Raw genomic sequence first — 27,580 nt, 5'->3', positions numbered from 1 at the left:
TCTGCAGCTCCACTGCATTCACCACAGTTAAACCCTCCAAACGGTAAGATTTCAGGGGGGGGGGTCAAGCCAAGTCTTTCCCTTTTTTGTTATTTCAAACAACGGCGCTTCCTTCCTTAAAGGCTGAGAAGTCCCATCCGGCGGTGACCTCTCGGAAATCTCTCCCGTGCGTCTTTTTTCCCACCGCACTTGAACGCACCACGTCTCCGTACCACCGCTACCATCACCAGCGGCAGCGGCGGCGGCGGCAGGAGCAGCAGCAGCAGAAGCGGGATCAGCCTCGGGATCGGTCCTCCTCCCCCCCCTTCCTCCCGTGGACCCAAACAATGCCTCCTTCCACGGAGCGGAGCTCGGCGCGCCAGTAGAATGCGTTACGCGGCATCGAACCTCCGCTTCTCGCTGCCGTCCCGACCTTAGAGCCATGTGGATACCCACGGAGCAGGAGAAATACGGCGTCGGTAAGTTTCCCCCCCCCGCACCTCCGCCACCTCCAGCCGCCTTTATGTCTGCGCTCCTCCGGTAGCGGCTCTGCGCGGGGGTCGCGGCTCTGACCCCCCCCCCCTGCAGACACATCGCGATTTTAAATTATATTTTTTGTGTTCTCTTTCCCCCTTCTCTCCTCCATCCACTCCGTGCATTATCCTATAATAGTGTTCCTTTTCTATATTGTCTTGTTTGGATAGGGTGATTCTTCTGTGCAACCTTTTTTGCACAACAACAACAACAACAAGCTGGAAAACAATTCAACGGGGAGAATATTTAGTATTTTTAATCCCCTCACCCCTCCACCCCCTTGTGTCCTGGGCTGAGATTTCCGAGGACCTTGAGAGGTCCTGGAAATGTCTGCATCCTTATTGTTCCAGGCTGTCGGGGGCCGTGAATCAAACACTGAAGTGAGACAAATAAGCGACAACAACACAGTCGAAGCCAAATGTGTGTGTGTGTGTGTGTGTGTGTGTGTGTGTGTGTGTGTGTGTGTGTGTGTGTGTGTGTGAAGAGGTGTGGGGGGTACCCCACACAGTCTTTGCCCTGTTGGTGTGCAAGGAATTTCTCCTTTGCTTGTCTTTTTTTTTTTCTCATTGAAATGCGGCCACTGAGAGGCGGCTTAAATGCCTCATAATAATATTCCCTAGAGATACTGGCCTTGTGTGTGTATCTGTGTGTGTGTGTGTGCATGATGCTCTGCATATCCCACAGCGTCACTGAAAACAAGCCAATAATCAATTAGTATTTTATGCAGCAGAATAATCCGGCAAAGTTTTTTTTTTTTTTTTTTTTTGTGTGTGTGTGTTTGTTGATAAGAAATATATCACAGAAACCCCGGCACCTCCTCGGATCCGACCGGTTGCATAATAAAACTACCAGGCTCCTGTAAATGTTGCTTACTGGCCAAAAATAAATGCACCGCGGGCCCCCTTGTCATCGTGACCTGGAATTCGGCGAAGCACGGCCAACCAGGGAGCGTCGCCTCCGGCTTCACCCTGTCACACTCTGTGATCCCTGTTGATTTTTTTTTTTTTTTTCTCCCCTTCAAACGTTGCGCGTATACCATCGGCCCCCTCCGTCATGGCAACCATACCAAAGAGCTGACCTGCGTAATGGTGCCATTAGGTTATATCATACCTTCCGAGTCCAGAGCCGTCTTGTTGTAAAAGCGGAGCGATTTAGTTTCATGGAGCACTTCTGTCAGACTTCGCTGGAAAATGGATATTTATTTCAAAGGCTGAATAGTCACCTTTGTCTTCAGTTGCTAGAAAGGACGCTGTTAATTGGATTAAAGTTTCTTTATCCCTTTCCCCTCAGCAACACAGCAATGATACTCTTTTCATTGCCCGTGATTAATTTTTTATACTTTTTTTTTTTTTTTTTTTTTTTTTTTTTTCCAAGACATGTTTGGCAGCGGCGCATTTCTTTTGCGGCTGGGTTCTTTTTTGAGGAAGGAACTGGGCTGTTTTCCTGTTGTGAAATTAAAGTTCCACACAGACACACACACACACACACGCAAAATGATGTGATCATCAAGTAGCTTAGGTCAGTTTCGGTTGTGATTCCTTATTAGTCTCCGCAGTGGGGTTGAAGTCCCAGATTCATCGATTTTGAAATTCCCTCCGATGACGTTTTTCATTTCGTACTTCATCTTCTCCGCCGGTGCGACGGAGAGGCTGAGTCACTCCGTTTAAATGGAACAATTAAAAACTTGAAGTTGACAATTACTGCGGCTCAGGGCCGGAGGGATCTTTCTCATAAGCGGCGCCAACACCTCGCCACAAACAAACATAAGCACCACTTATGTCAGAGGTTTGGGATCATTGTGACCAACACGTCCAATCTAAACTCACGTTTCCTTTTGCTAATAAAAAAAAAAAAAATTAATCCGTCTTAATAGCCGTCACAATAAGCATTAGCTAATGCCTCGGGGCATGTCCGGGGCTTGTCCAGCCAGTTTAAAAGAGATAATGGGATGTATCTAGTTGTTGTTGTGGAAATCGAAACAACCGGGCATGAAGAATCGGTTGTTTTGGGCTCACAAGCGGCACCAAATCCGAACCGGCAACAGCTTGGAACTAGCTGGTGGTTTGTGTTGTCATCAGACGGGTACGTTTAAACACGTCCCAAAAAGTCCCGACTATAGACAGATCTTGAAAACACTGTCGAAGTTCATAGGTGTTCAGCGTCATTACCGCCGTATAAATAGCAATGAAAGACCATCAGCCATGTTTTGACTGGGGAAAGTTCTTTCACATATGCACCTTTGTGGCAACGCGGCTTTGTCGCTTTCATGCCGCCCAGGTAGAAGACAAAAATGGACACCGAATCTCATTTTTCATTATCTATTCCCTTCTCTCACAATTTATCAGAAAAACGGGTCTCGATATGCGACGGAGTCACATGGAATTCCAAGATCTTTTGACCCTTCGCCGACGTCGCACTCCGTCCCCGACGGAGTCGCGTGCTCCGGAACGTCTGCGATATCCTAATATTGGCCCTTGTAAGGCGCCACGTTAGCCATTTCAAGAATTCCGGGTGCTTTCAGCGAACATTTTATCACCATTTGAGCGTGATGGCGGATAATGAAAAGGGGCGCGGAATTCCTCGGGTATTTGCCGGGCCATTTGATCTCGGACCAGTTAGATAAGATCAGAATGTCTAATTGGAAGGTTGAGGCATTTGATGTCGATTCATCTTACGAGCGAAGTGGGGCTCGGGGAGGACAAGGCCACTTCCATTGATTAAATATGAATAGACTCGCCGTGAGTAGATGTTAACGCGCCCATCGGTGCATCAGTGAAATGATCACTGGATTTTAACCTGGAGCAAGACTGCTGGAAGATTGACGATATGATGTTAATATCTGATTCCTAAATGGACTCGCTGAGCTCGTGGAGACGTTTCTAGTCTTTTATACAACGGACGTGTTTCCGAATCGACGGGTCGCGTCGCCAGGAAAACCCCCCCCCCCCAAAAAAAAACCACAGCGTCGAAGTAAAAGGGGGTACGAGGAGACACGAGGTCGGATACTGACGGTTTCAAGAAGTTGGGGGTGACAGACGCACTCTGTGATGTCGAAAAATACTCCCCGGAACCGAGACGATAGATAACTTTGCTGGTGAGTCCCCGAATAAAAATGTCGCTATCCCGCGGAACTTAGCATATTAGAGTTTTAGCGGCGTCGACAGAGAGCGAGAGAGTGAGGCCTTTCTCCTCATTAAGGCCCTTTGATACGACCAATCAAGCATGTCATTGCTCATCATAATGCAGAAACACAATTAAACCGTTTTAACGAGACGTTTTTCTTCATCGACGACGAGGACGGTTGATTGGAGAAGCTCGATTAAATATGTGGCCGTGGTTTCGCTCTCCGAGTGGAGGAAGGACGTACAAGAGGAGCCCGGAGCGGAGCGGCGGCGGCGGCGGTGACGATGTAAGGCCTCGGGGTTTGCTGACGTCGCTTTGGCTGACATTGTTGGTGCCTCCCTCGGGGGATGTCGCTCGCTGTGGTTGAGCGGGGGGTAGACGGGGCGGTTGAGGGTGCCGGCGCGTGTCAGAGGTGGGACTCATTGTCGGGGCGTACGCCCTGCCCTGTTACTCCCAAACTCTCTCACCGCCCCATTCCCTTGAGGGTTAGCAGGTTGTTTTGGAGGGGGGTCTCGAGGCCCCATTCCACCATTATACCCATAATTCCTTAATGCAGAAAGCCCAGAGGCAATGTTTGGGGGAGGGGGTATTGTGAGGTGAAGTCCACCAGCTTGTAATTGCTTCCTCACCCGCAGCCTCGTCTCCATCTGCAGAGATAGTCACCTCCGTGTTTGCACACAAATTTGCACAAATAACTGGTCCGATGCAGTCATTTGACATGGAAAGCGGCTCTATAGGAGGCTCCCATGTGAATTTAACAGATGCAGAATAGAAGCGGAGCCAGAGAGAGCCCGCCATCCAGCTCACCGCTTTTGTGTCTCTCACGGAAGGGTTAAATGAATAAATCTACACAGACGCGGGACATATGACGGGTTCATTCTATCCATTTACTTCGTCTCTCTAACAATACCAGGCGCCGCGGCTCGAACACGGCGAGGACGGAGCTGGCGAAGTGCCACCGCCGGTTCGTTTTGTGTTTTTCAATTAAATCATGCTCTATTTATTATGGACCCCCTCAATTATAGAAGGGAAAAAAAAAAAAAACACACACCAAACTGAACAAGCAGCCTTTTTGTTTGGGAGCAGCGACACAAGATATAAGGAAAGGAGTCAAATTTGTCAGCCCAGTCATCGTTTTGTGTTAATTAAGCTCTGCTCTTGTGAATCTCATTGAAGGTGGTGAAACAGAAAACTAATACGCAGAGAAGCCCACAAGCATGTATAATGGTGCGGCAGCTGGGGGCCTTGTTTTTTTTTTTATTATTCTCCCCCGTCTGCATTTCCACTCCAGTGGCCCCCCAGTTTGATTGTGTAAGGAAATGATGCTTCTGTTCTGAGAAGGCTGAGTGATTTCCAGTTTGGCCAAATACACACGGCTATTTTAAAGGGAGCTATTTCACATTGGCTTGACATGAATTACTGGTTTCATCTACATGTCCGTCCATTTAGTTCTCCATGTGGGTACTCTGTCCTATTTACGCAAGAGGAAAACAATATACCTCCTTGATAAAATAAAGAAAGGCCGGGTAATTTATTGAGCTTCCTGAATATTGTTTCAGAGAGACTATATGGCGGATGTATTACGTTAAGCAAATTTGGTTGCACAATTTTTTTCTGTCTACCTCCAGATGCCTTTTTCCGTGAATTCATTGAGTCGATTTCAAAGAGCAAATTGGCAAATATGCGGAAAAATCACCCAAAGTCGCGAGAAATCATCTAAATCCCAGCCTCAATCCCCATAGTAACAACTAATTGGTCCTCATGCTCATTCCAAAATAAATTAGAAATTCATTTCATCATGCCTTTTTAACTACAACAATTATAAATCGAAATGGACCAATCAGTAATGCTGTGTCAGATTTTCAAATATTTGTAAAGGCCGAGATACAAAAAAAAAAAAAAAAAAAAACAGTCTCCCCAGTATCGTGTGGGTTTAATTCCCATCTCACCCAGCACCCGGAAACAAGACTTGTTTTGAAGCTGCGAGTCAAAGCAGAGTGTTGAAAGTGAGACTCCGTGACCCCTTTGGCGAGGTTCTCTGTTACGAAACAGCCGTTGCCTTTGCCTCTGTCGCCGGCGTGATGTGGCGCAGAGCGTTTGTGGCTTCTCTTCCTCGATATCAGTCTGATCCCTGCTCTAGAGAGGTTAATGGGATATGTCCTATTAGGAATTCAGCAGCTTAACTGATCAGTATTGCTCCTGTAGTAGAGCCAACAGAGGGATGGGTGTTTATGTGTGTGTTTGTGTGTGTGTGTTTAGGGGGGGGGGCTGGAAAAATATGACTGACAAGCCATTTTCATAAAAAAAAAAAGGCATCTGCTGGTGACAATCACAGTGATTGGCGGGTGAGAAGAGCCGCTTATGCGTCAAGAGACACTTCTTTTTTTTTTTGTGCTCATTTATGCAAGCCAAATGATTGCCAGGACCCGACCAGTGTCAGTTATTTGTGTCCCGCGGCTGAAATCTAGGCCTGCATTTATTGACCATAAAGGAAGTGTGCATTGATTTCTCCGGGGTTTGTGTGGGTGACCCCGTGTATCAGGACCCTAAAGGTTTCCACTTTCTCATAAAGCTCACTTAAAACCAATACGCCTAATTCATTATTAACATGCTAATAAAAAGGAGTCTGTTCAGGTTAAATCTTATACCATCGGATGTATTATTGATGGCTAATAAAGCGTCCGGGCAGGCGGTGAGGACATACACATTATTAACACATGCAAAGGGCTAACGGTTGTGGTAGTTCGGGTGTTAAATTACCTTGTTAATTTGGGAAAATAGAATAATCTAATAAAGCTCTCGTTCACACACCACAGTGGGGGGAAGTGAATCCCTAGCAGCGTCGTATCAGCGACTTCGCCCCTCCCCTCTTTTCTTCTCTGCAGCGCCACCGGGGCGAGCTGACCCCCCGTCAGGTCAATCCGCGCTTCTCTTTCGGACCGGTCTTTTTATTCGAACGACCGCCGGGCTCTTTTGACCACTCGAAAGTGGGCTATTCAGTTACCAAAAATAAACGTGTATTTTGCACGTATCGCATTCACCGAAGAGCAGGGGATGATTCAATGTTGTGATGCTGCTCGGCATTGAGCATCATCACCATTCAATTCCCTTCTCTGCTTAACAGCAGCATGCAGTTGGTCTCTGTTGTGTAGTAAATGTATGCACTTGTCAATCCCGGTTGTGCGATATTCAAATATGTCCCGTCCGACATCGCCCCGGCAACCAGAGGCTGCTTATGTATTTCCAGAGATGTAGGTTTGCGAGCTGCATGCGATGAGGCTGCTGTTTTTTTTTTCGCTGCTCTCCTTGTGTAACCTTATCATGCTAAGCTAAGTGGCTTCTGTCTGCTCACCGAGGGGCGGGAGGTCATTATTTTGCAAAGCTAATTTCCCGAGGAGGCAGACAATTAGAGGAGCATAATGAAAATTACATTAAATTTTAAAGCTGTAACCTTGTCATATTTGGATTTTTTTTTTTCTCAACAATATTTATTGCAGCTTTGGTTGAAAAGTTCAATTTGATTGCAGTTCGGAATAAAATATAGTGGCTGTTTTATACTTTTAAAAGGACTTTCCTTGGCCCGTCCTCTAAGTTTCCAGGCTTCGGGAGAATTGGCCGGGTAGTTAAAAAAAACAGAAAACAAACCCGAAACAAAACAAAGAGACGTTGGAGGAATTTATGCTCTCAGCCTCGTTTTATAAATGCTTTCGCCCGCGACACTTTAAAAGCCCCGAGGTGGCATCCAGGCTACGGTTCATCTTTTAAAAATGTCCGAGGGTGTTTTCTCAAAGATCTGATTAAAGTAGCATAAATCACCGTCTCAAAGCAGATGGGAAGGCCGCAGAGGACTAAAAGTGCATTTGTGCACTAAATATATCCAAGTGACGGGACTTTTTTTTTGGCGAAACGATGCCCGGGATCGCGCCGCTCGACTTCGGTGGGTTTGCAGGGCCGCACGTTGCCGTCCGGCTCAGGTCAGCGAGGACACGGCGAGGAGTTTATCAGAGGGGCGGCGGACAGGATTAATGTCGGCGAGGGAGTCAGACGCCGAGGAAGCGGTTGAAAGGTCTTCAGAGTGATCACTCGCCAACGCAATCGCATGACCTTGACTGGGCGTTCACCCACAGTGGCGTCCATTCTGCCCTTCCTTCACTCTGCCGGCTTTGGTTTGCTGGTGCTTTAATTAAATAGATATGCTTTTTTTTTTTTTTTTATTTATTCCTCCTCCATGTCCCCCCCCCCCTCCCCTCCTCCTCCTCCTCCCCGCACTGTTCTGCTCATCCTCACAGAACGATCTGTTTCCAGAGACAGCAGCCGCCATGACCCTTATCTCACTTTTTGTCTCACTCATTCCTCCTCTGTCTGGCTTTGTATCCCTTTCTTTTCCCAGCACCCGTCCGTCTATCCGCACCTCATTCTGTTCACCTTTATCTCTCTTCCACATGGCCACATTCTACCCCCCTCCCACCTGTGAATCACACTGTCCCAGATATTCCCATATGTTGTGTGTGTTCGCCCGCAGCGTGCGTGAACACACACACGGTTATTAGTGGCTATGCGCTCGTATGCAGTGGTGCATAGAGTGTAATTGTATGCTTGTGTGAATGTGTCTGCACAGCAGCCTCGGTGGACTGCACGTCTGAAGATGATGAAGCACTAGAGATGCCCCACAGGCTTTGGCAGAGTTGTTACCGCAAATTTTTTTATTTATTTATTTTTTTTTCTCTTTTTTTTTTTTTTTTTTTTTTTGTTCAGTGACTTACTCTTTTTCGCACTGAATCTCATGCAGCATGTTTCCTCTCAGCAGAAACATGTTATTCTTAAACAAGATCTGAAAACACAGTCAGCAGGCGTTTCAAGTTTGTGGTAGTACAGACCCTGGAAGATGTTCTTTTACAAAATACTCATGTTCTTAGGGGAAAAAAAAAAAATGACGATGTCACCCTGTATTTGAATGAATACCAGACCAAATAAACACAGCGCTAAGTTGTATATTTAGATTTATTTCATCTTGTTTGATTTTTTTTTTTTCTGTTTTTATTTCTCTTTGAGAAACGGAGTACTTTTTATCACAAAACCGGGAACGTCTTAATTATGCGTAACACTGTGAACAAATCAATAATAAATCTTGGGGGATATAGTCATGCATCGGATCAAATGGGTACGCATTGCTAAATCTCACTTTCTACTCGGCCCGCGCAGCCACAGTTAGATTTTACTTCTCGATAATGGATTTCGGAAGCTGATACCGAAATCGGGGGAAAAAGACATTGTCGTACGGATTTCGAAAGCCGATATTTGGCCCACATTTGAACGTCATGCCAAAGATAAATTCTGCAACAACTATCTGGATTCAAAATGAAGACACCAATTTAAGGTCAGAGAGATGTAAATACCAACTTCACAAACAAATGATAAGCGTTATAGGTCGTACAATTTGATCACATAAGGAAAGGCTATATATATATATATGATATAAGAAGATGATAAGAGACTGACATGCAGTATAAACTTGTGTTTTCATGTGAAGGCGGCTGTTTTTCTAACAATTTGATATATATTAGGATTCATGTGAAACACACGCGTTTCTGACTGTTCGCTGGTTCACATCGATTCACCACAGGTATGAACGCAACCGTTGGAAAAGTCACTTTACCCTCTAGTAATAGACGATGAACAAGCGATCCGACATGACTCCAAAAGGCTTTTACTCTCACCGGAAGCTCTCGTGATTCATCCGGTTCCCTGAAATCAATGCAATGGTGCAACGGTCAGATTCGACACTTTGCGCGAAGTTGAGACATGCCCTCAGGAAACGTTGGGGCTCGACGAAGGCGACGTTGACACCCGAGGAGAGATGAAAGATGACAAAGAGTGTGGATCTTTGTCGTGTATGCTTAGCTCTTGGTTGTTTCCTGCACACAGACACCACAGCTGTGGCTCAAGTGTGATTTATTCAAACTCTCAGGAGTGACAATCTTGTATGTTTTTTATAGCATCCCTTCGCTGAAATCTGGCTGTTTTTCTCAAATCTCACAGTGGGACCGTCATCGGCTTCCTGGCCGGATTGTGGGCAGCTGCCTCTCTGACCTTAGCTGTGTGCTGTCTTGGAACTTGGCGTATCGGCCTGCTCAGGTGGCGGGAATCTACATTCTCTCCTTGTCCTTTTATAGGTGTGTGTGTGTGTGTGTGTGTGTGTGTGAGCGATCTGTTTCCTGGCGGCGTCCCGCCTCTCCTCCGCAGGTCGACCCGCCGCTCGCTAGGTGGCTGGCCGGCTGCCTGTCCTGTCCTCCTCACCTCGACTTTCCTTTCCTCCTTCAGTTCCCCCTCACTTCCTCTCTCACACACACACACACACACACACACACACACACACAAAAAAAGGCCTTTTCAGTGCAGCCTCCACCGTTCACTCGCCCGCTTTCATCATAGTGAGGAGAGTGAAGTGTTCAGAGCAATTGCAATTGATTTTTTGCACGCACGGCTGCCCAGCTGATTGAAATAGCTTTACTCCGTAGAAAGAAGAGGAGGGTATGGGATGTTTAGTATTCTGCATGCGCGAGCGGGGATTTTTCTTCATTTAGATTTATGGGGCAAAAGAACAGAGGAGTTACAACTTTGAAATGAGATTAAGTCCGATCTCTGTGACAAAGCTCCAAATATGATTACTTGGGAACTGACTGGTGCTCCCCCTGCTGAACGATTTCTTGTGAACTCCTAAATTAATTGTGTGGGTCTTGGAGAGTGCTATTGCCTCAGAGAGTCTGTTTAATTCATCAGGTTGACTAAACCTCAGACGGCGACCCAGTTCACTTCCTACGTCTCCTCTTTTCAACTCAACCTGTCTACGGGGACTTCTGTTTGGGATGTTTATCTAGTTAAGAGGAAAGCCTTCAAACACACCGATGCAGATTTCTTCGTTAAATACTTGTCTTTAATTAATAAGATGTCAGGGATTCGCGGCGCCGAATCATTTGAAGAGTTGTTTGTGTGACGGGAGAAGACGGAGCGTCTGACTGCTTCCTGCCTGTCACCGTTGATTGAATGGGGGCTTCTCAGTCTTTCAGAGCTGCCGCGCCTTGTCGGATGGGTTTGTTTTTGTTTTTGTTGCAGACGGGATTTCTCCATTCGATTCCTTAAACCCGATTGGTCTGTTGACATTTTTCGAGACGCAGATTGCATTTGCCGGATTTTGTGGTAAGCCACTGTAAGAGATATTCATTGCTCATAAGCAATTTAAAGTAACTTTTTTTAACTGGAAACAGTATTGAAACAACAAGTTGTAAGTGTAACTCCTAATTTTTTTTAATGGTGCGGGCATGACGAATTCCATCTATGTTTTGTTTGCATAGGGGTAACTTTATATTAGTAGATTAAAACTAAACCCTTGGTATGAGAAGATTAGTGAATTCAGATAAGGGCCTATAACTCCGGACTTAGCAAAGGTGAAAAATAGCCTTCCCGATTTATCCGAGAGAGTATTTTGGATAATCTATTTGGTTTTTCTGCTCAGCTGAAACGATATTCATTGTACAAACTCAGGCTTTTACAACAGTAAAGGTTCCTTAAAGGAACCTTATTTGGGTAATCATTGATTTGAGGGGACCTTCATGTATTGTCAGCTTTGGGTGAAATTGCTAACAGAACCTTTTTCATGTTATCATGTGAACAAAGTTGAACGTCAGTGACGTGCGATGAGGTTCACGGCCGGTGAGGCACTGTATTCTGCAGCCGACGAATCGCAAAAAGAATCCTGGGTATCACAAGCGCCCCCTACCGTGAGGCAGGAGAACTGCCTGCCTCACTTAGTGTCTCTTCACAGTTGTTTTTTTGATCACTCAGCACAAGAAACTAGTAACACACAGAGAGCCGTTGACAAAAAAACACTGTACATTGGAAATGTAGTCCCTATTGCAAAAGTGTTGAAACATTTTTATAGCAACATACAAAGATAGCAATATGGTCTTAGTGCAGAGCATGCAAGCAGTCAGCCGTCATTGCGCAAATTACATTGAGGCTCAATAGTCTGCAGCCTCACTGCATGTCTCTTCTCAGTATTTGAACAGTCAATGTAAAAATTCAGTCATTTTGAATAAAAAACAACCTAAAACAAGTGAAGTTAAAATGAAAAATTCCTTTATAGTGCGAATCACTGATAAATCTAACACTTTTTAACATTTTTTTTCTTTCCAAGATTGGCAAGTTAGGCACGGTCTTTCCTGCCTCCCCTGATTGCATGTCACTGGTTTTACTGTCACTGCTTCTGTACGTTACGAGGTCACAGCTATCTCAACACTTTCACAACAGTCTAATTATATATCAGTTCCCCCCAACCATATCAGTGTACTTTCCAGAGAGTAAACTCAAAAGAGAACGTTAATCTCAGGTTACTCGTAGCTGTTTTGCACCATCTCTCAAAAATCACGGGTCACCGCATCAACAAAGACATGCGAGTCACTTCTGGCACCGGTGTCGGTTTCCTCTCCTCCGGGGCAGACGTTGCTAAAAAGTACAACACCCTAGCATTTTGAGATTAGCTTGAAGTGCCTCTGTTAAGCACGAGCCTAACCCCTCAAGCATCCACCTGGTGCCTTTATTTTCCTACTCTACCGCCCCCACCCTCAGGGGAGGGAGCGTGAAGACCTTAAGAGTGTAATGTTGCCACTAAAAGTGGTTGAAATGGATCCCCTTTGTGTGGGCGAGAGGGGAAATGCAGAGGAAATCCCCCGTAGGAGCCTTTGTGCGGGCAGACAGTGGCGGATGGACACCTCGGGCAGTTGGTTCAGCGCGGGTAAGGAGATGACAGGATAGAAAATGTTTATATGTATGTCAGCTGTGTAAATAACATGAGCACAAACCGTGATCCCGTGGCAGCTTCCCGCTCGGTGGATGGTTCTCATACCTCGCGAGGCCCCCCGGCTATTCTTGCCAACAAGCAATTTGTGATGAGGGCTGGCCTCAGATCCAGGTTGGGGATGGGAAACACGAGGGGCCCCACGATACACAACAGCCATCAGGACGTCTCATTCAACATCTATTTATATTGTGCATCTGAAATTCTCACGACGTGTTTCATCTTATTTCTATTGTGCATCGTTGAAAGGATTTTTCGATGGAAAAGTACGCTATGGATCAGTTAGCTCATTTCATTGATTGTTACTTCATTACTGAAACATCGACAGTTTCGTTAGCGAGCTGGAATGGAGCAGACCAACTGAGCCTGGAATGCGTTATTTCTCTTTCATTATTCTTATTATTTTTTTGTTAATAGGCGGATAATGGAAATCCCCCCCCCCGCCAGCTAACCCATTAATCCATTAACCCATTAATGACCTGTCGGTGGGCCCATTTTGACCTTCGTGGTCATCAAAAATCCCAAGTATCATTTTTCACTCTTTGAACAGTGAGCTTTTTGAAGAAAGACGCTTTCATGTTGTTTCATTAGTTTGCAAAAAAAAAAAAAAAAAAAAAAAGAAATGGCGAGACGGATAGCTCAACAGCTGTGATTTATGTCTCATCTCTTTGAAATATGAATCCTATCCTCTTGACATTATTCATGCGGCACCTTGAGAGCTCATCGGTACGCGAGCGCAGCGGTGAAACGGGTTGTATTTATTTTCCATCACCCTCAGAAATAAACTTCATTAGCGTACTGGAAAGCAAAACACATTCTTCACAGCCAGGATACATGTAAGCGGCCTGAATGCCTGAGCAGATGCCCGACTGGAGACAGAACCGTGTGTTCCCTTCCTTCCTGCCTTTCTCTTAGTTCACTCTGACCAGTGTTTGTCCTACTGCTGTGCTGCGCTGACATAATGAGTGTGGGGATGCTAAAAATACTGATGCACAAATGGATCATGCTGCACTGCACATAAGAACAACATATGTTTCAACCCGACTACTGATGTTGCTCTCGAACCGTTCAGTTTCCCCCCGACGCGCTTCCTTTTTTCGCGCTTCGTTTTCGCGCGGTTAGCCGAGCGACTGCATTATGCGGCCGCATCTCCCTCCGCTGCTATCGAGTTCAGAGGTTAGTGTGATAATGGTGGTGATTGAATGGGTTGGCAAGCAGGCCATTGATTTGTCGGGGAAATTTTTTTTCCAGACATCACCGCTGGTGATGCATCACTCAGAAGCTCCCCGTGGACCCTCATCTGGACTGCTGCCATAATCCTCTTTGCCCAGGCTATCCTGATGCTCCAGTAACCTTACCATCACCACCACCCAGGGCTGCAGACTCGATGGCAGTTGATCACAGTGAATTATGGCTAATATCCGTGCAGATGCATACGGGAATACGTTTCTAAAAGAATGCATTCATCACCTCCAGCCCTTAGTTTTGATAGGTGCTCTTACGTTATCATCATCGGCAATTAACTGTTTCATTCAGTTTTTTTTTTTCCTGCTCAAGCATTAATTCAAAACATTCAAAACAGCTATTTTTTTTCTAGTTTATCATAATGCTTAATAATTTGTCTTTTATTAATTCCTGTGGGGAAATTCGTTCTCCGTCCGCCGGCGCCAGGGGAGCAGTTTGGGGTTCAGTGTCTTGCTCAACTAAACTTCGACACGCCAGGAGGAACCGGGAATCCAACCAGGAATGTTGGGTTTTACAGACGATTGCTCTGCCTCCTGTGCCACGCCACCTCCAAGAACATGTAACAATAGTTTGTTGTCAGTGTGTAATTGTTAGAAACAGTAACTCGTGGTTTGCTTGTTAACATTTTAACATCTTCAATACCAAACTTGTATTTGTTTAGGGCCGGAAAGGTCATTAAACTGTATGTCCTGATGATTCTAGTCTGCTGGACTAGCGGTTCAGTGACATTTTATCCATCCAACCAGAAGCATCCACTGTCGCAGCGTAATTGCTGTAAGTTCCAGATTCCACGCGGCAGCACATTCAGTCACTCGTGATTGTTTTTTTTTTTGCCGTAATTCAATCCAAACAAGGTAATTTGGGACCCTTATATTATCAAATTGCTAAATTAAGACCCCCACTTTGCACATCGCATTGAAGCTAGTTTTAGCTGATCCCCCCCCCGTGATAAGCCTCTCAGGATAATTCTGCTCGGCTGAGCCCACATCCGGCCCCCCAGCTGAGATTTGCCCCCTCTAACCCTTGACCCTCGCATCACCCAAACTCATATAACCCCCGAAACGGGGAAAGCTTTGAGATGAGAGCTGTTTGTGCATCTGCTGAGTGCAGTTTGACTTAACATGTCTCTAATGTGTTACCGACTCTGACCGTCTTTACATTTGTTTTTGTTTCATCTTACCTTCTTAGTGCGCATATTTTTATAATACCGTAATTTCCGGACGATAAGCTGCGAGAAGCTGTGACTTTTTACACGTAAACAACGATGCGGCTAATATATGGACTTTTTCGGGTGGGGGACGCTAACGAGCTTCACGCCGCTAAAACGTTTATCCTCGTCACATCGGACCGATGAAATGACCGGGAAATTCTGAGTCCGTTCAACTCCGATACCGAAGAGGACGACTTTTGACGGTTTTAGTGCGCAGGAGGAAGCCCGAGATAGCGGTCGGCAAGCTGGTGCGGCTTATATTGAGGTGCCCTCAATAGTCCGGAAATTAGCTAAAATAGCTAAAAAGACTGGTACCTGTTCTTGGCGAGCGGTTGTAATATTACCAATTCAGAAAGTTGTTTCTGTAACAGGTACAGGTATAACACCCACTGATGACCATTGGTGGTCATCAAACAACAAATTTGCAAATTTACATAAGCCTGAGGCCCATAACAGCCTGAAGCAAGATTCAGCAACAAACATGCATGTCAACACGAGCTTCCCCCTCATCGCCACTGTTCTGAGGGCTGCTGTGGCAACGACACCGAGTGAACAAATCAGCAGACATCACACATCCGCTGCATACTTAAAAGTATGCTCTGCAATGAAACAAACTTACCACAATCCCAATCAAATGGTAATCCATTTCAAGCACCGCAGCTATTTGGTGGTTGTTCAACCATCACAACCTTACACAATAAAGAAAACAAAAAAAAAAATGAGACGTCATTGGCTTTCCTGTGAGCCCGGCTAGCTCAGTCGGTAGAGCATGAGACTCTTAATCTCAGGGTCGTGGGTTCGAGCCCCACGTTGGGCGCTAAAATTTACTTCTAGTCACCCAGCTGTCTGCGGTACAAATTCCAGCCACTCTAAGCCTGGCTTATTCAAATCTATGTATCAACATAGCCAGAAGATTCATAAACCGTCAACTTTGCAAAATACCCCTTAGGTGTGAGTAACGTACCTACCTACCTTTTTTTGTGTGTTCAGTGCAGCCACTTTCCTAAGGTGCTAACGTGAGCATCAATAAAGAAATCACAAATTTCACTCACCGTATTTTCCGCACTATGAGGCGCACCTAAAATCCTTTAATCGTCTCAAAAACCGACAGTGCGCCTTATAACCCGCAACAGGTCTCGCTCGTTTTCTCCCGTAAAAGAAGTAGCGCGTGGTGCATGTTGGGATATATGACTGCGCGAAGCGGGCATTTTCATTTCCATTTGTGTGTGTGTGTGTGCGTGTGTGTCGCCCAAGTAGCAGCGGTAAAAACGGTAAAGGGGAATTCCAGTCCCACACCACTTGTGTGTGTATGAAGACCCCAAAAGTGCACCTTTCAAGAGACACTCTTACGACGCAGAGTTTAAACTCAAGGAGATCGGTCACGCAGTAGAAGACGGGAATCGAGCAGCGGCGAAAGAATTCAATATTAACGAATCAATGGTGCTGAAGTGGAGGAAGCAATAAGATGACCTGCGCCAAGTAAAGAAGACAATAATTTAACTTTGAACCTTTGAGCCTCGAGGCCAGTGGTCGGCAACCTGTGTGATCTTGAAATATTAAAATAAAATTATATTTATTATTTTTCAACGCTCAAAATATAAGTTGGAAGCCGGTATACCCACCGAGACGCCGTCAATTTGTCGAGACTTTCGACCCCAGGTAGGCAAAATAATGAAAAAGCAACGTATACAGTGGTACCTTTATTTTAGATGTCAAAAAGTAAGTGCGGCTCCCAGTGATTTCTTTTCCGTGGAAACCGGGTCTAAATGGCTCTTTGGGTGTTGAAGGTTGCCCCTGCTCTTGGCCATGTGGTTCAGAAATAGATTACATTACATTACATTACATTGCATTTGGCAGACGCTTTTATCCAAAGCGACTTACAATAGAGGACATAGGGACTGCAAATACACTTGCAAATACACGATGCACAGGAATATACAGAATAGTAAGCTTGGGTTAGTGAGTTTTTTATTTTTTTTTTTCCTTTTTTTTTTCTACAAAGACATACACACACACACACACACACACACACACACACACCCACTGCATAGCCTAACTTGGTGCCTAACCTGATCTGGGGCATCAGCGCAGTAAAAAGTCATGAAAATAGATATCATGACCCGTGTCTGCATCTGCCCATTATATTAATATATGCTCATGTGATGCCAGCGGAAGCTTCCCTGTGCATTTTTAATCTTGGAAAGTTCATGTAACACTGTATAAAAGGGGGGAAAAAAAAAAAAAAGACAACATATGTTGATCAAGAGGAGGAGATAGGTGAGATATAGACGGTGGCAAAATGAGGAGGCTGAAGACAGTCACTTAAAGTGGGATTGTTGATAAGCTGTCAATGGATGGTCCATATGGAGTTCCTCCACAGAGCTGAGCTGCCAAGCTTGGCGGAACACCATCCCTGCACGTTGCTATCTGTTTGTGTTTCGGGAAGCCTCTCTGCTCATTAGAATCTTTATACTTCCCTCCCCCCGGGGAGCTGAACGGGCACACGAATGAGGTTACCTCTCCACTTTGTACAACAGCATTCAATCATAACAGTGGGAGGGGAAAAACAAAGATAAAATTAATCACACTCGCCTTGTCCCTCCCTCTCTGCTCATCCTCTCCCACTTTTTTTTTTTCCCTCTCTTCCTTCAAGTTCAGAGCTCCTGCAGACTTTTTAACTAGTTTTATTTAATTACAGACAGCTTTAGAGAGTGCACACAACTGCCGCTGACCTAAATCCGGAAACTGGGGCATTTTTGTTTTTCCTCACCCCCTCCAACTTTCTTACTCTACTCTATTGATTTCGTCTGCGCGGACCGCCGCGCGAGCAAATTAGCCAAACGCAGGCATCACTTTGACACCCAGTGCGCGTCTGTGGCGTCCTCTCCGTCTCGATACTGCATCAAAATTAGCCTAGTTTAGCTGGCATCTAGCTGGCCGCAGCTTCCTCTTATCCCAGTTGAATCCGAAAGACGTGTAAGGGAATTGGGAACCTCCTCTATCCGGGGTCCACCGCAGGATGAGAGCTATTATAAAACAAATTGGAGAGCCGCTTTTGTTCGCACCGATGTAGTCGCAGTAATGGACAAGATTAAGCGTGAAGCAGCTCCTCCAGCTAGGGCGAAATTCAAAGTAGACACCGGGGATTTCTCGTGTGACAGTTGAGTATTGGTTAATTATTTTTTACAGAGTGAGTGAGACGTCTTCAGCGGCCACTCTCTCCGCCTCTCTCCTCTTTGTAGATTTTGGCTCTGTGATTTCCTATGTGGTTAGCTTTGACAAAAAAGAGCTCTGTAGTGTTTTTTTTTTTTTTTTTTTTTTTAATTCCCGAGTGTGACTCCTGGAAGAAGCCGTTCCAGACCACGGCTGGTTCAATCTCTTGTTTTTTCATCCATCTCCCTGTGACCAAAGTTCTCCAACCCGAGGAACAATCCTTCTTGATCCACTGGTGGCATACCACTCGCAGGAAAATAACCTAAACGACAGCTGAACCTCTTAGCCCTGCTGGAATGTTTGACAGTGTGCACGTGCGCACACGTTCTCTCTCTCACACACACACACACACACACAGACACACACATACATATATACACAAACAGGCCATACATTCAAGCACAGTGCTCCATTCTACAGATTGCTCTCGGGAGTCAGTCAACGGTTGAAACCAGCCACACGCCCTTGTTTACATTTGCATTTGCAATCTTGCGACGATTCGGGTAAAAAGTTGAAAGCGGATTTTGCGAACGAGTCACCCGTCTTTTTTTTTTTTTTTTTTTTTTTTTTTTTGAGCAGGGTTTTCGTTTCCTGATGGCGGCCCTGTGCAAGGTGAGCAAAGCACTTAAAAGGAAGGAAACACATTTCCTACCGAAACACATTAGACAATGTAACACGAGCGCTTTCGGTGAACACCCTCTTCAACTTTAAAAGGTTAAGAAATCAGCACGGCGTATGTTTTTTTGATTACCGTCCAAATATCCGCACATATTTTTCTTTATATCGATTTAGAGCCGCAGCCCTTGTTGGTGAGACTGGCAACTCAGCAGTTCCACAGAATCCAGCCCGTCGGGCTCTTTTTATAGGAAAGAATGAGAACCGGTGCCAATATAGACAAAGTCGCACACACTCGTTCATTCGTCATATATTGCGGCTCATGGAAAGCAGAATGCACATCACATGAAAACGTTTTATTTTTACTCTGAGGCTCGGGCTAGCTGACAGATTTGTCCGTGTTCAGTGGCCCATCTTCGCTGTCACCAGCGTGTCACCGCGCTGTCGGCAGTCTTGACATGAAACAGCGCCCGCTTCTTACGCTACAATGGCGAGCTTGGAAGGAGTTATCTGGTTTCAACCTCAGCAGCATTAATCAGAACTGTAGGTTTTTGCCTCAAATTTCTCGATATTCAGCAATATGCTTATTTTTTGAATTCATACCCATGATGGATTCCCCTTGTCTTTGCATCCCTCTGGATGAGGATCTAAAATGATTGGCGGCGAGCAAATTAGAAGAAAAAAAAAAGTCAGTATTAAACCAACAGTCTACATTCTGGAATAGCTTGCAACGGATCATGAATTCGCAGGTAGTAAATTATACGCCAGCAATACTGGTCATTATAATTAGTACATGTTCGTTCTTTTTCATAGAGACGGTGACGACTTCTCTCAACTTGTGAGCAAACATTAAAAATATATTCAAGACTCTCTGGTATTTAAGAAGATGGATTTGCTTGATGCTGGAAGGCTTTTGGAGAATACTTTAAGTTGATCTTGCAGGTAATTGCTGTCTAGGCCAAACTATTAATGACGCACAATTCCCTTCATCATCCAGTGCTTAATATAGCTCACTCGCAACATCCTCTTCGTTGGCATCGCACAGCTCCTCAGGATTAGTTTTCTATTTTGTATCATGTACAGAAACGCACAGATTTGAAGGTACGTTCAATGACCTATGCGAATTTCCAACATCTGTCCTTAAATGGAAACTTTTATCAATATATTCTGTAATAAAAGTTTGTAAATGTACTCGTTGCGGTGCATATTTGAGGGTAAATCAAATCAAAACAAAACAAAACAAGGCTAGCAGTTCAGTTGGTTCAGTCACCAGGCGAGTGGTTACTTTTTTAATGCATTTTTGTCCGTCTGAGACATGAAACGGAGGTTCTTATCTTTGTACCTTCAGTAAGCCGTAAGAGTTTCTGCAAAAAGTTGGTCCGTACGCATGAGCTTGGTGGTTCTGGAGAGACCTTGTAAGATCTTGTAACACATCTCTATTTTAATTTACATTAATTTTGTTTTTAAAAGATATAATCGTCAAATAAGCTTTCACACGGATGGTAAAATATTCGTTTTTATGCAAGATATATAAAAAATTGCAGCATTTATCCATGCTATCTGACTCCATTATGATTTAAGATTTCGCTGTTTTTTTTTTTTTCTTAACCATGAATCACAATGAACATAAATGAAATCTCTCAAAATACATTTGGGAAGTTGCACAACCACCTTACTTTATTTTTGACAAAAAAGACTCCTCCCTCCTGCACCAAAATGGATGAATGACATCCATAGTGAGGGGATCAGAAGGTTGGGTCTATATATTGATCAATAAAGAAGTGAGAACAGATGGTCAAAGTGAATCATTAGACAAAGAGCCAATACATAAATGCAGCTCAGATCAGGGGAGCATCTTTATATCTAAAGATAAATATATATTATCTTATGTCCTTTATTTGCTGTTTTTGTCCCACAACAGTCCCACAACTGTCTTTATCATTGTGTTTGCAGATATATGAACTCCAAGTGACATTCGTTTAGCTTGTCTTGACTAAATAGCTGACTATCTCAGCTGATGATAAGTTATTCCGCACTGGCTTGTATCTGTGAAGCACCTGCCATCTGTGTGTCCTTGAGCATCTCCTCTGTGTGTGTATGTGCGTGTTTCTGTGCTAAAGCTCACCGGCACTTTGTGTGAAGTGTCTTCGATTGCCCTCGCTGTGCTCTGAGGCTTCTGCCGTCTGTCAGCTCGCTCATGTGCTTATTAGTTTGCGCATGTGCATGTTTCAGTCTGAACTCCTTACCGTGTCTTGACCTCATGCGGCGAATCCCAGCACACATCTATCCTCCAGAGCTACGCCCGCCAGCCCTCCGCCTCGGCACAGACCACCGGCACTGAGTTCTTTTCATTCGCTCTTCTCAAACGCGCCGCTCTGACTGGAAGCGCTCAGCTGATGCTTGTACACCCTCCCTGCCTTTACTGGTCAGCGAGCTCTCCGTTGTATCTCAGCAGGATGAGGGCCGACCGAGGGCTTCAAGGACAGGATGTGAAGCCAGCTTATAGATGATAGCGTCACGTCACTTGAGATCGCCGTCCTGTGGGATTCTCTCCGTGTCATTTGCTTGTCATGCTTCTTGTCTTCTCACCGTTCTGCGGTTCAGTTTGCTCAGAATAATATTTCCTCTAAAGACGCATTGGTTAAAACCAGGGGTCGGCAACCCTTAACACCCAAAGAGCAATTTGGACACGGTTTCGTCAGAAAAGAAAACACTGGCAGCCGCAATTACTTTTTGACGTCCAAAAAAAGGTACCACTTTATATATTGCTTTTTATTACCTTTGCACTTTGTACAAAGTAGTGCGTAGTGTGTTGATTCTGAAATTCACAAAGTATTAAAGAGAAAATTAATTTTTTTTTCAAATTAAATGTATATAATGGACTCATTTTGAGCTTTGGGCTTTCAGAGCGTGTAGCGGAGCCTTGGCCTGAATTTTAAAAATAAATCGGGAAAAAAGTCACTGTTCAGTAAACAATAAAAAATAAATATTTGCATAAATATTCATTTTACCTGGTTTATGGGGCTTCTGCTCCTGAACTTCTACGCACAGCATCTGCAAATCGGGACTTTACCGGCTGGCGGGTATACCGGCTTCCGCGAGTGTGACGTTATTTTGAGTCTCGAAAAATAATGAATATTATTTTATTTAATATTTCAAGACCACAATAATCTTCCAACTTGGAACTAAAAGTTAAAAAAGGAATTAACACAAATGAAATACACTTCAATTAAATATTTATAATTTATTTTCCCAAGCCACTCAGAGCCGCAGCGTAAAGATGGTTGCCGACCCCTGGTTTAAACCATTCAAATATACGTTTTTGCACATCTTTGAGTTAGAAGTATTACATTGGGTGCAACTCATCATCGAAATTCCTCGCTTAGGGATGGTTTCTTTTTGCAACTATGTTGTGCCGTAGATACCGAGCTCATGGCAGGTGATAAAGAAAATAGGCCAGATGTGGCTCTTTGGATGGAGCTCCGGCACACATCTGGGCTCTGATGGCTGCAGTTTTCCTGGACGATATCCACAGCTCGCAGTGGCTCCTTCTTTTCTGGGTCTTTTTTCATTGTTCCCCTGCTTATTCGCGCACATCGTTCCCTTCATTTCTCTTTCCTGTACCTCCTTTGCATCTCTGGCACCCTCGTCCGTCAATCGACCGCTCTCGACCGACCGACCCCGGGCGGCGCTCGGAAAAGGCCCCACCCTTGCCATTTTTGCCCTCCTTGTGCTTGTGTGTGTGTTCTGTGTGTAGTTCCTTGCAAATCAAATGAAGTGCATGTCTAGCCATCTGCAGAGACACTCATGCTTTAAGCTCTGGTCAGACTAGCGTAGACACTGCTGTCTGCGGCCCCTGATGCGCCTCAGAATTTTATTTTTAGAGACAGGGAAGCCTAAATTAAACAGGTATACATGGGAGTAGCATTGCTTATTGATCCATAGTTTTTTGTCAGAGCACAGCAGAAGTTGCAGCCTCAGAAATGCTGGGATACCCGAAGTCTCTGTGGAAGCAAACGCGCTCACGGGAGGCTTCAGAGAAAATGCACATGACGCCGTCTTGTTTTCGCAGCTAATCTTTCCATCCTACTCATAACAGCAGCTTGTCTACTTCAAAAAAGTTCGCACATTGTTGAGGTACCCACCCAAACAGCTCCACGAATAAGAAATCATTCACATATCATCAAACAAATCCCCAAAAAAGACAGAAGTCAGTTGAGTTCATCTAGTGCCGTTCCAGTGCGCCTACACTGTGGTTTGATTTTACTCAGTTTTATAATTGACAACTCTTTCTTTTTTTTTTTTTTTTGTAGCGGTTGGAACACAGGATGTAGCTGTGCATGATGTCTCACCGCATTTCACATGCGGACTCTTAGAGCATCCACGCGCTTTCCAATGCATGACCTGTTACTACTGCTGCTTGTATGTTTTTGAAGTATCTTTTCATGTAATTCCAGGAAATAAAGGTGCGCATATTTTTTGTCATGAAGTCACGAATCTTTTAAAAGTGAGCGAACGCATAGGGGCTTCATAGATTATAAACCAGTGCAACCTCTTTGGAAAAACAGCAAAAGTGAGCGCATCGATTGAAATAACCATAATACTGACTAACAATAAAGTTAATGTATGTAAATGTTTAAGTATCAGGAATGGAACTTGCGAAAGAGAAATACAAAACAAAAGTTTTATATTCAGCCAGAGGAGGTGTTTGTCAGCTACTTGCTGAAAGTTTTGTGGGTCGGTTGTGGGCTTTTGTGTTATGGCTCACACCCTATAATTGAGAGTGCGGTCATGATGTTACCATGGCGTCTCGCCCCTAACAACTAATCAGTGTTCAAAAACAGGCTGCATCTGCGCACGGATGCACTTGTGTAACTCGTCTCCACAAACTATGCAGTCAGTTTACCCAAGGATAAAAAACAGCCTCCATATGGTCGACCATGGCTCGGCGCAGATTTAGCATCCCTGCTCACCAACAGCATACACATGGCCACGGGTGTGTGTGCGTTTGAGTGTGGGTGGGTGTGTGTGTCCGTTTGTGTGTCATATGCCACCCGAATCACATGCATGTTTGCCTGCTGTGAGGCTGCATGTGTGCCGAACTGCGGCTTTTCATCACACTGCGGCGGAGAAACATGTTTTAATGAGGGTATAAGCACCAGCTGTCCTGTATGATACGGCAGAAGTGAAAAGTATGATTCCAGTACATTAACAGCCTAACACATGCTGAGTATATAAATGGGAACCATTTTTCAACTCCTGACTTCTGGTATTAAAAACACTGCATTGTTCAAAGTAAATAAATTAGGTGAAATAAGAAAGAATTATTCAGTAAATGTGTCTTTCACAAGTCTGTCCTTCATACTGGTTATGTGCCCTCCCAAAAAAAAAAAAAAAAAATCAAAATTTGTCGCATATGCACCGAAATGCGGAGCAATTTTGATCTCACGGGTTTAAAGAAAAAAAATAAAAATGATCACTTTATTTATTGGGTCCTCATCAATCTGGATCCACTCCGAAAAAATGTATTATCATATATTCTGCACCAAAAGCGCAGTGTTTGTAAAAGTAGTATTTAGGATTAAAGGTGCGATCCACCTCTAGATTTTGTCTGTGGTCTCCACTTTGAATTTGACGTGTCGGGTTTTGTAACGGAAGCTTTAGAAATTTTTGCAAGCGGGTGTTTTACTTAGCTTGGGTTGATTCAATAGAAGAAGAAGAAGAAGAATTAAAAAAAAAAAGTAGTTTTTATATCTCAGCGCAGCACATGCACATAATATATTTGAAATGTATTCCTTCCATTCACACTTCGGAAACAAAGGTGCTACATTGTTCCTCGCTTGCGAAGATCTTTTGACTTATCTCCTTCTTTATGTATGTGGTGTTAAATCCCTCAATCCTTTTTATGTTATTTGGATACGAGCCTCAGCCTTCGATCTCAGGTGCCTTGCCGTTGCCTTGACAATGTCCTCACTTATCTATCACCGTTCTTTACAGTTACCTAACAGTCTGGAGCTTTGCAATTTTCTGATCGTTCTCCTTTGTCATGCTTTTCCCAGGCTGCACTTGAGAGTAGTGTGGTTAGTGCACGCGCTCGCGTTTGTTGCGTATTCTGTATGCGTTGCTGTTGAAGCTGTAAAAGCCTTAGGCTGCGCGAAAGACTTTAATTTCTAAAAAAAAAAAAAAGGGAAATCAGTTAGAAATAATTTATATTACATTTGTAAGCGGTGTCCTTACCTGCAGCAAATTGCTATTGCCATTAGCATCACAGAACAGATTGCACGCGATTGCTATCTGTCAGCCACCGAGGAACGGCGACCACTGGCCTCCCTTCTCGGAGATGTGAAGGCCCGTTCCTCCAAGCGCTCGAGAGCTGGGTCAGCGAAACAACGCCGACCGGATCGACCGTGGTCTAATCAAACGCAAACACGAAAGAAGAAACTGAAAAACGCCGGTCGGAATCAGCCATGCTCGCCATCCCCGTCGCGACCGCTCTGTTGTGTTTTGCACAGAGGTTCGCCAGAGCATTCGTGCCCGTCATTATTTTTTAATCACCGTTGTACGTCAAGTCAAACTCCGGGGACGGAATAAGAAATAAGAAATCCACCGCTCCTCGTTATTTCTCCGGACAGTGGAGGCAGATCCTTTTTCTTTTTGGATTCGTCCCTACGCGCTCGGATCTGCTGCAGCTTGCTTCGGTGGTTTTGATCACTTTTTAAAGTTGAAAAATTCAGTAATTTGCGATGATGAATAAAACACCGGATGTTGATTTTTAATATTCGCCGTCACGGTTTCTCAATTTGAAAATGTAAAATGATGTAGATGTTTGAATAGTAAACAATGGGAAGATCCCAGATGGATATTGTTTAACACGCCGTGTACGGACAAACATCTCGGGCCTGTTGACACGTTCGATGAAGGACAAGCGGCGCAAAGAGGTTCACCCGGAGCTCGGACCTCGGTTGATGATGGGAGCCGCGCCTCAGCCCTCTGGCCCCGCCGGCGGCGGATGCATACTGAAGAGACTCAGGCTGACACCGAGTTCAGGGCCAAATACAGTGAAGTGAGAAACACAAGTGCTGTCAACTGCTTTTTCATCCGCCTCTTTACTTCGCTTCTGTTCCTCCCTCTCGTCCCGTCCGTCCTTCATCACCTGGACTGCGGGTCGGAGGCGGGTCGGAGTCCGTCTCCGTCTTTCTCCGTGCAGACCTTGCATTCCAGCCTGCACAAATCCCACTCGCAGTTCAAGGCAACTTTGTACATTTGCCCCGACAGACAGCTCTAAACGAAGCTATTGCTGCAGTTTTATTGACCCTGCTTATAAAATCCAATTGATTTAATGTCACCTTTTGATGCCGTTTTACTATTCCCTACTTTTTTTTTTTTTCCCAAATGCCAGAACCTAAGGGTCGGATATTTATCCAGCTGGAGCTGCCTCCTTAAACTTCACATGCTTTTCTTTTTTGATGGATTTAGTTTCATCACATTTTCAGCACAGTTTCATCATCTTCAGCGTGAACCTGACTGCCTTGGCCCGGAGCACCGACACGAGAGCGTGCACTTGTGTGTGTGTGTGTGTGTGTGTGTGTGTGTGTTTTCCACCGGTCGGTGAGGGTCTTTTTCTGATGTCATATCTGTTAAGATGTGTGTCGGTGGAAATTACTAATCCTCGTGACTGACAGCTTTGACAGACTTGATATGGAGGCTGCCAATTTCAACGTAAACCTTCCAGGGATACAAATGTGTGTGTCGGCTCACGTGCATCGCAAAGGTCACACGCTGAAGGGTATATATCTGCGTATGCTACCGCGTTACATTGATCCTTGTCAGGCTTGTGTATCGGTGCGTGTTCACACCAGCCTGTGCAACAGATGCATAATTTTTGTCATGATTGAACTCAGGAGAGAATTTGAGGGGTGTTGTTTGAGGGATAGAAGTGAGAGGATGTGGTTAGGCTTTGAGGGCTCAAAATGAGAAGGTGGAGACACTTAAAAACCTGTGTGTGTGTGTGTGTAGAGGTTTGGGGGGTTTGTGTTACTTCTTACTGGAATTATTTCTTCACAATGAGACGGTCACAGACGTGGGGAAATGAACAGCAGGAGGAATAAAAGTGTAAAAATCTGCAAAACCTTTCTCAGAAATTCATCCATCTTTTCAACATCGTTCCAGTGCATTTATAACTAAGTGGGTTTCAAATCTACAAAGAATAGATTTTTACATTTCCACCAACACTGACCTGTTGCCTCCCAAAGTTGATGTTGTGAACTATTTAAAGTGAACGATTAATGCTCCTGACAGTCGTAATCATATCAGATATCATTCACTGTTTTGTGAATCAAAAAAGGCATCGTCCTGACCGTCTGCACTGTAAAATGTTTACTTTACAATCAAGTGGTGGACGCTTTTATAGCTTTTCCCGCCCGTTGGCGTTGATTTGAAGAGAAACCGAGTATTGTTCGTCGGATAAGAAACCTGAGGCAGCTGCGCGGGTATTGCAGCGCTGGAGGATTTAGTGTTATCACAGCAGTTGGAGATGTGTGCAATTTCTGAGAATCATCTTGTTTATCATGCATTTTACGTTTTTTTTTTTTTTTAAATGGGTCATAGGCATCGGTTCATCATAAATAGCATATTTATTTCGGTTACATGTCCATCATTTAAAGCCAAATTAATGAAGGTTAGTTGCAGCAAGTCAGAATATATGTGTGTGAATAAGAGGAACCCGGGTGGAGCTGGAGGATTTTGAAGCACTTAGGGTCAACTGTCCAACAGATGGAGAGTGTGGAAAAGAGGTCAAGAAACAGGTT

The 27,580-nt window shown here is 44.6% G+C and overlaps 1 protein-coding gene and 1 non-coding gene across 8 annotated transcripts in view; both read left to right on the top strand.

Moving 5' to 3' along the window:
- The first annotated feature begins 222 nt into the window (after nt 1-222).
- dock4b (dedicator of cytokinesis 4b) overlaps nt 223-27,580 on the top strand; it is a 128,778-nt gene continuing 101,420 nt past the window's right edge. For all 7 annotated transcript variants that reach the window (XM_086147071.1, XM_086147070.1, XM_086147068.1 and 4 more), the window contains exon 1: nt 223-458. In XM_086147071.1, coding sequence (XP_086003197.1) covers nt 422-458 — 37 coding nt within the window. In that variant the 5' untranslated portion in view covers nt 223-421. The remainder of the gene's footprint in view (nt 459-27,580) is intronic.
- On the top strand, nt 15,690-15,762 carry trnak-cuu (transfer RNA lysine (anticodon CUU)). Its single transcript has one exon. It is a non-coding gene; the product is annotated as a tRNA-Lys (tRNA).

The sequence above is a fragment of the Fistularia commersonii genome, chromosome 5 (assembly GCF_037954325.1).
Source record: "Fistularia commersonii isolate RoL2024-O1a breed Wild chromosome 5, RoL_Fcom_v1.0, whole genome shotgun sequence".
Taxonomy (NCBI): Eukaryota; Metazoa; Chordata; class Actinopteri; order Syngnathiformes; family Fistulariidae; genus Fistularia; species Fistularia commersonii.
Note: the sequence above shows the minus strand (reverse complement) of the source record. Positions and strands in the feature narration are given on the sequence as shown.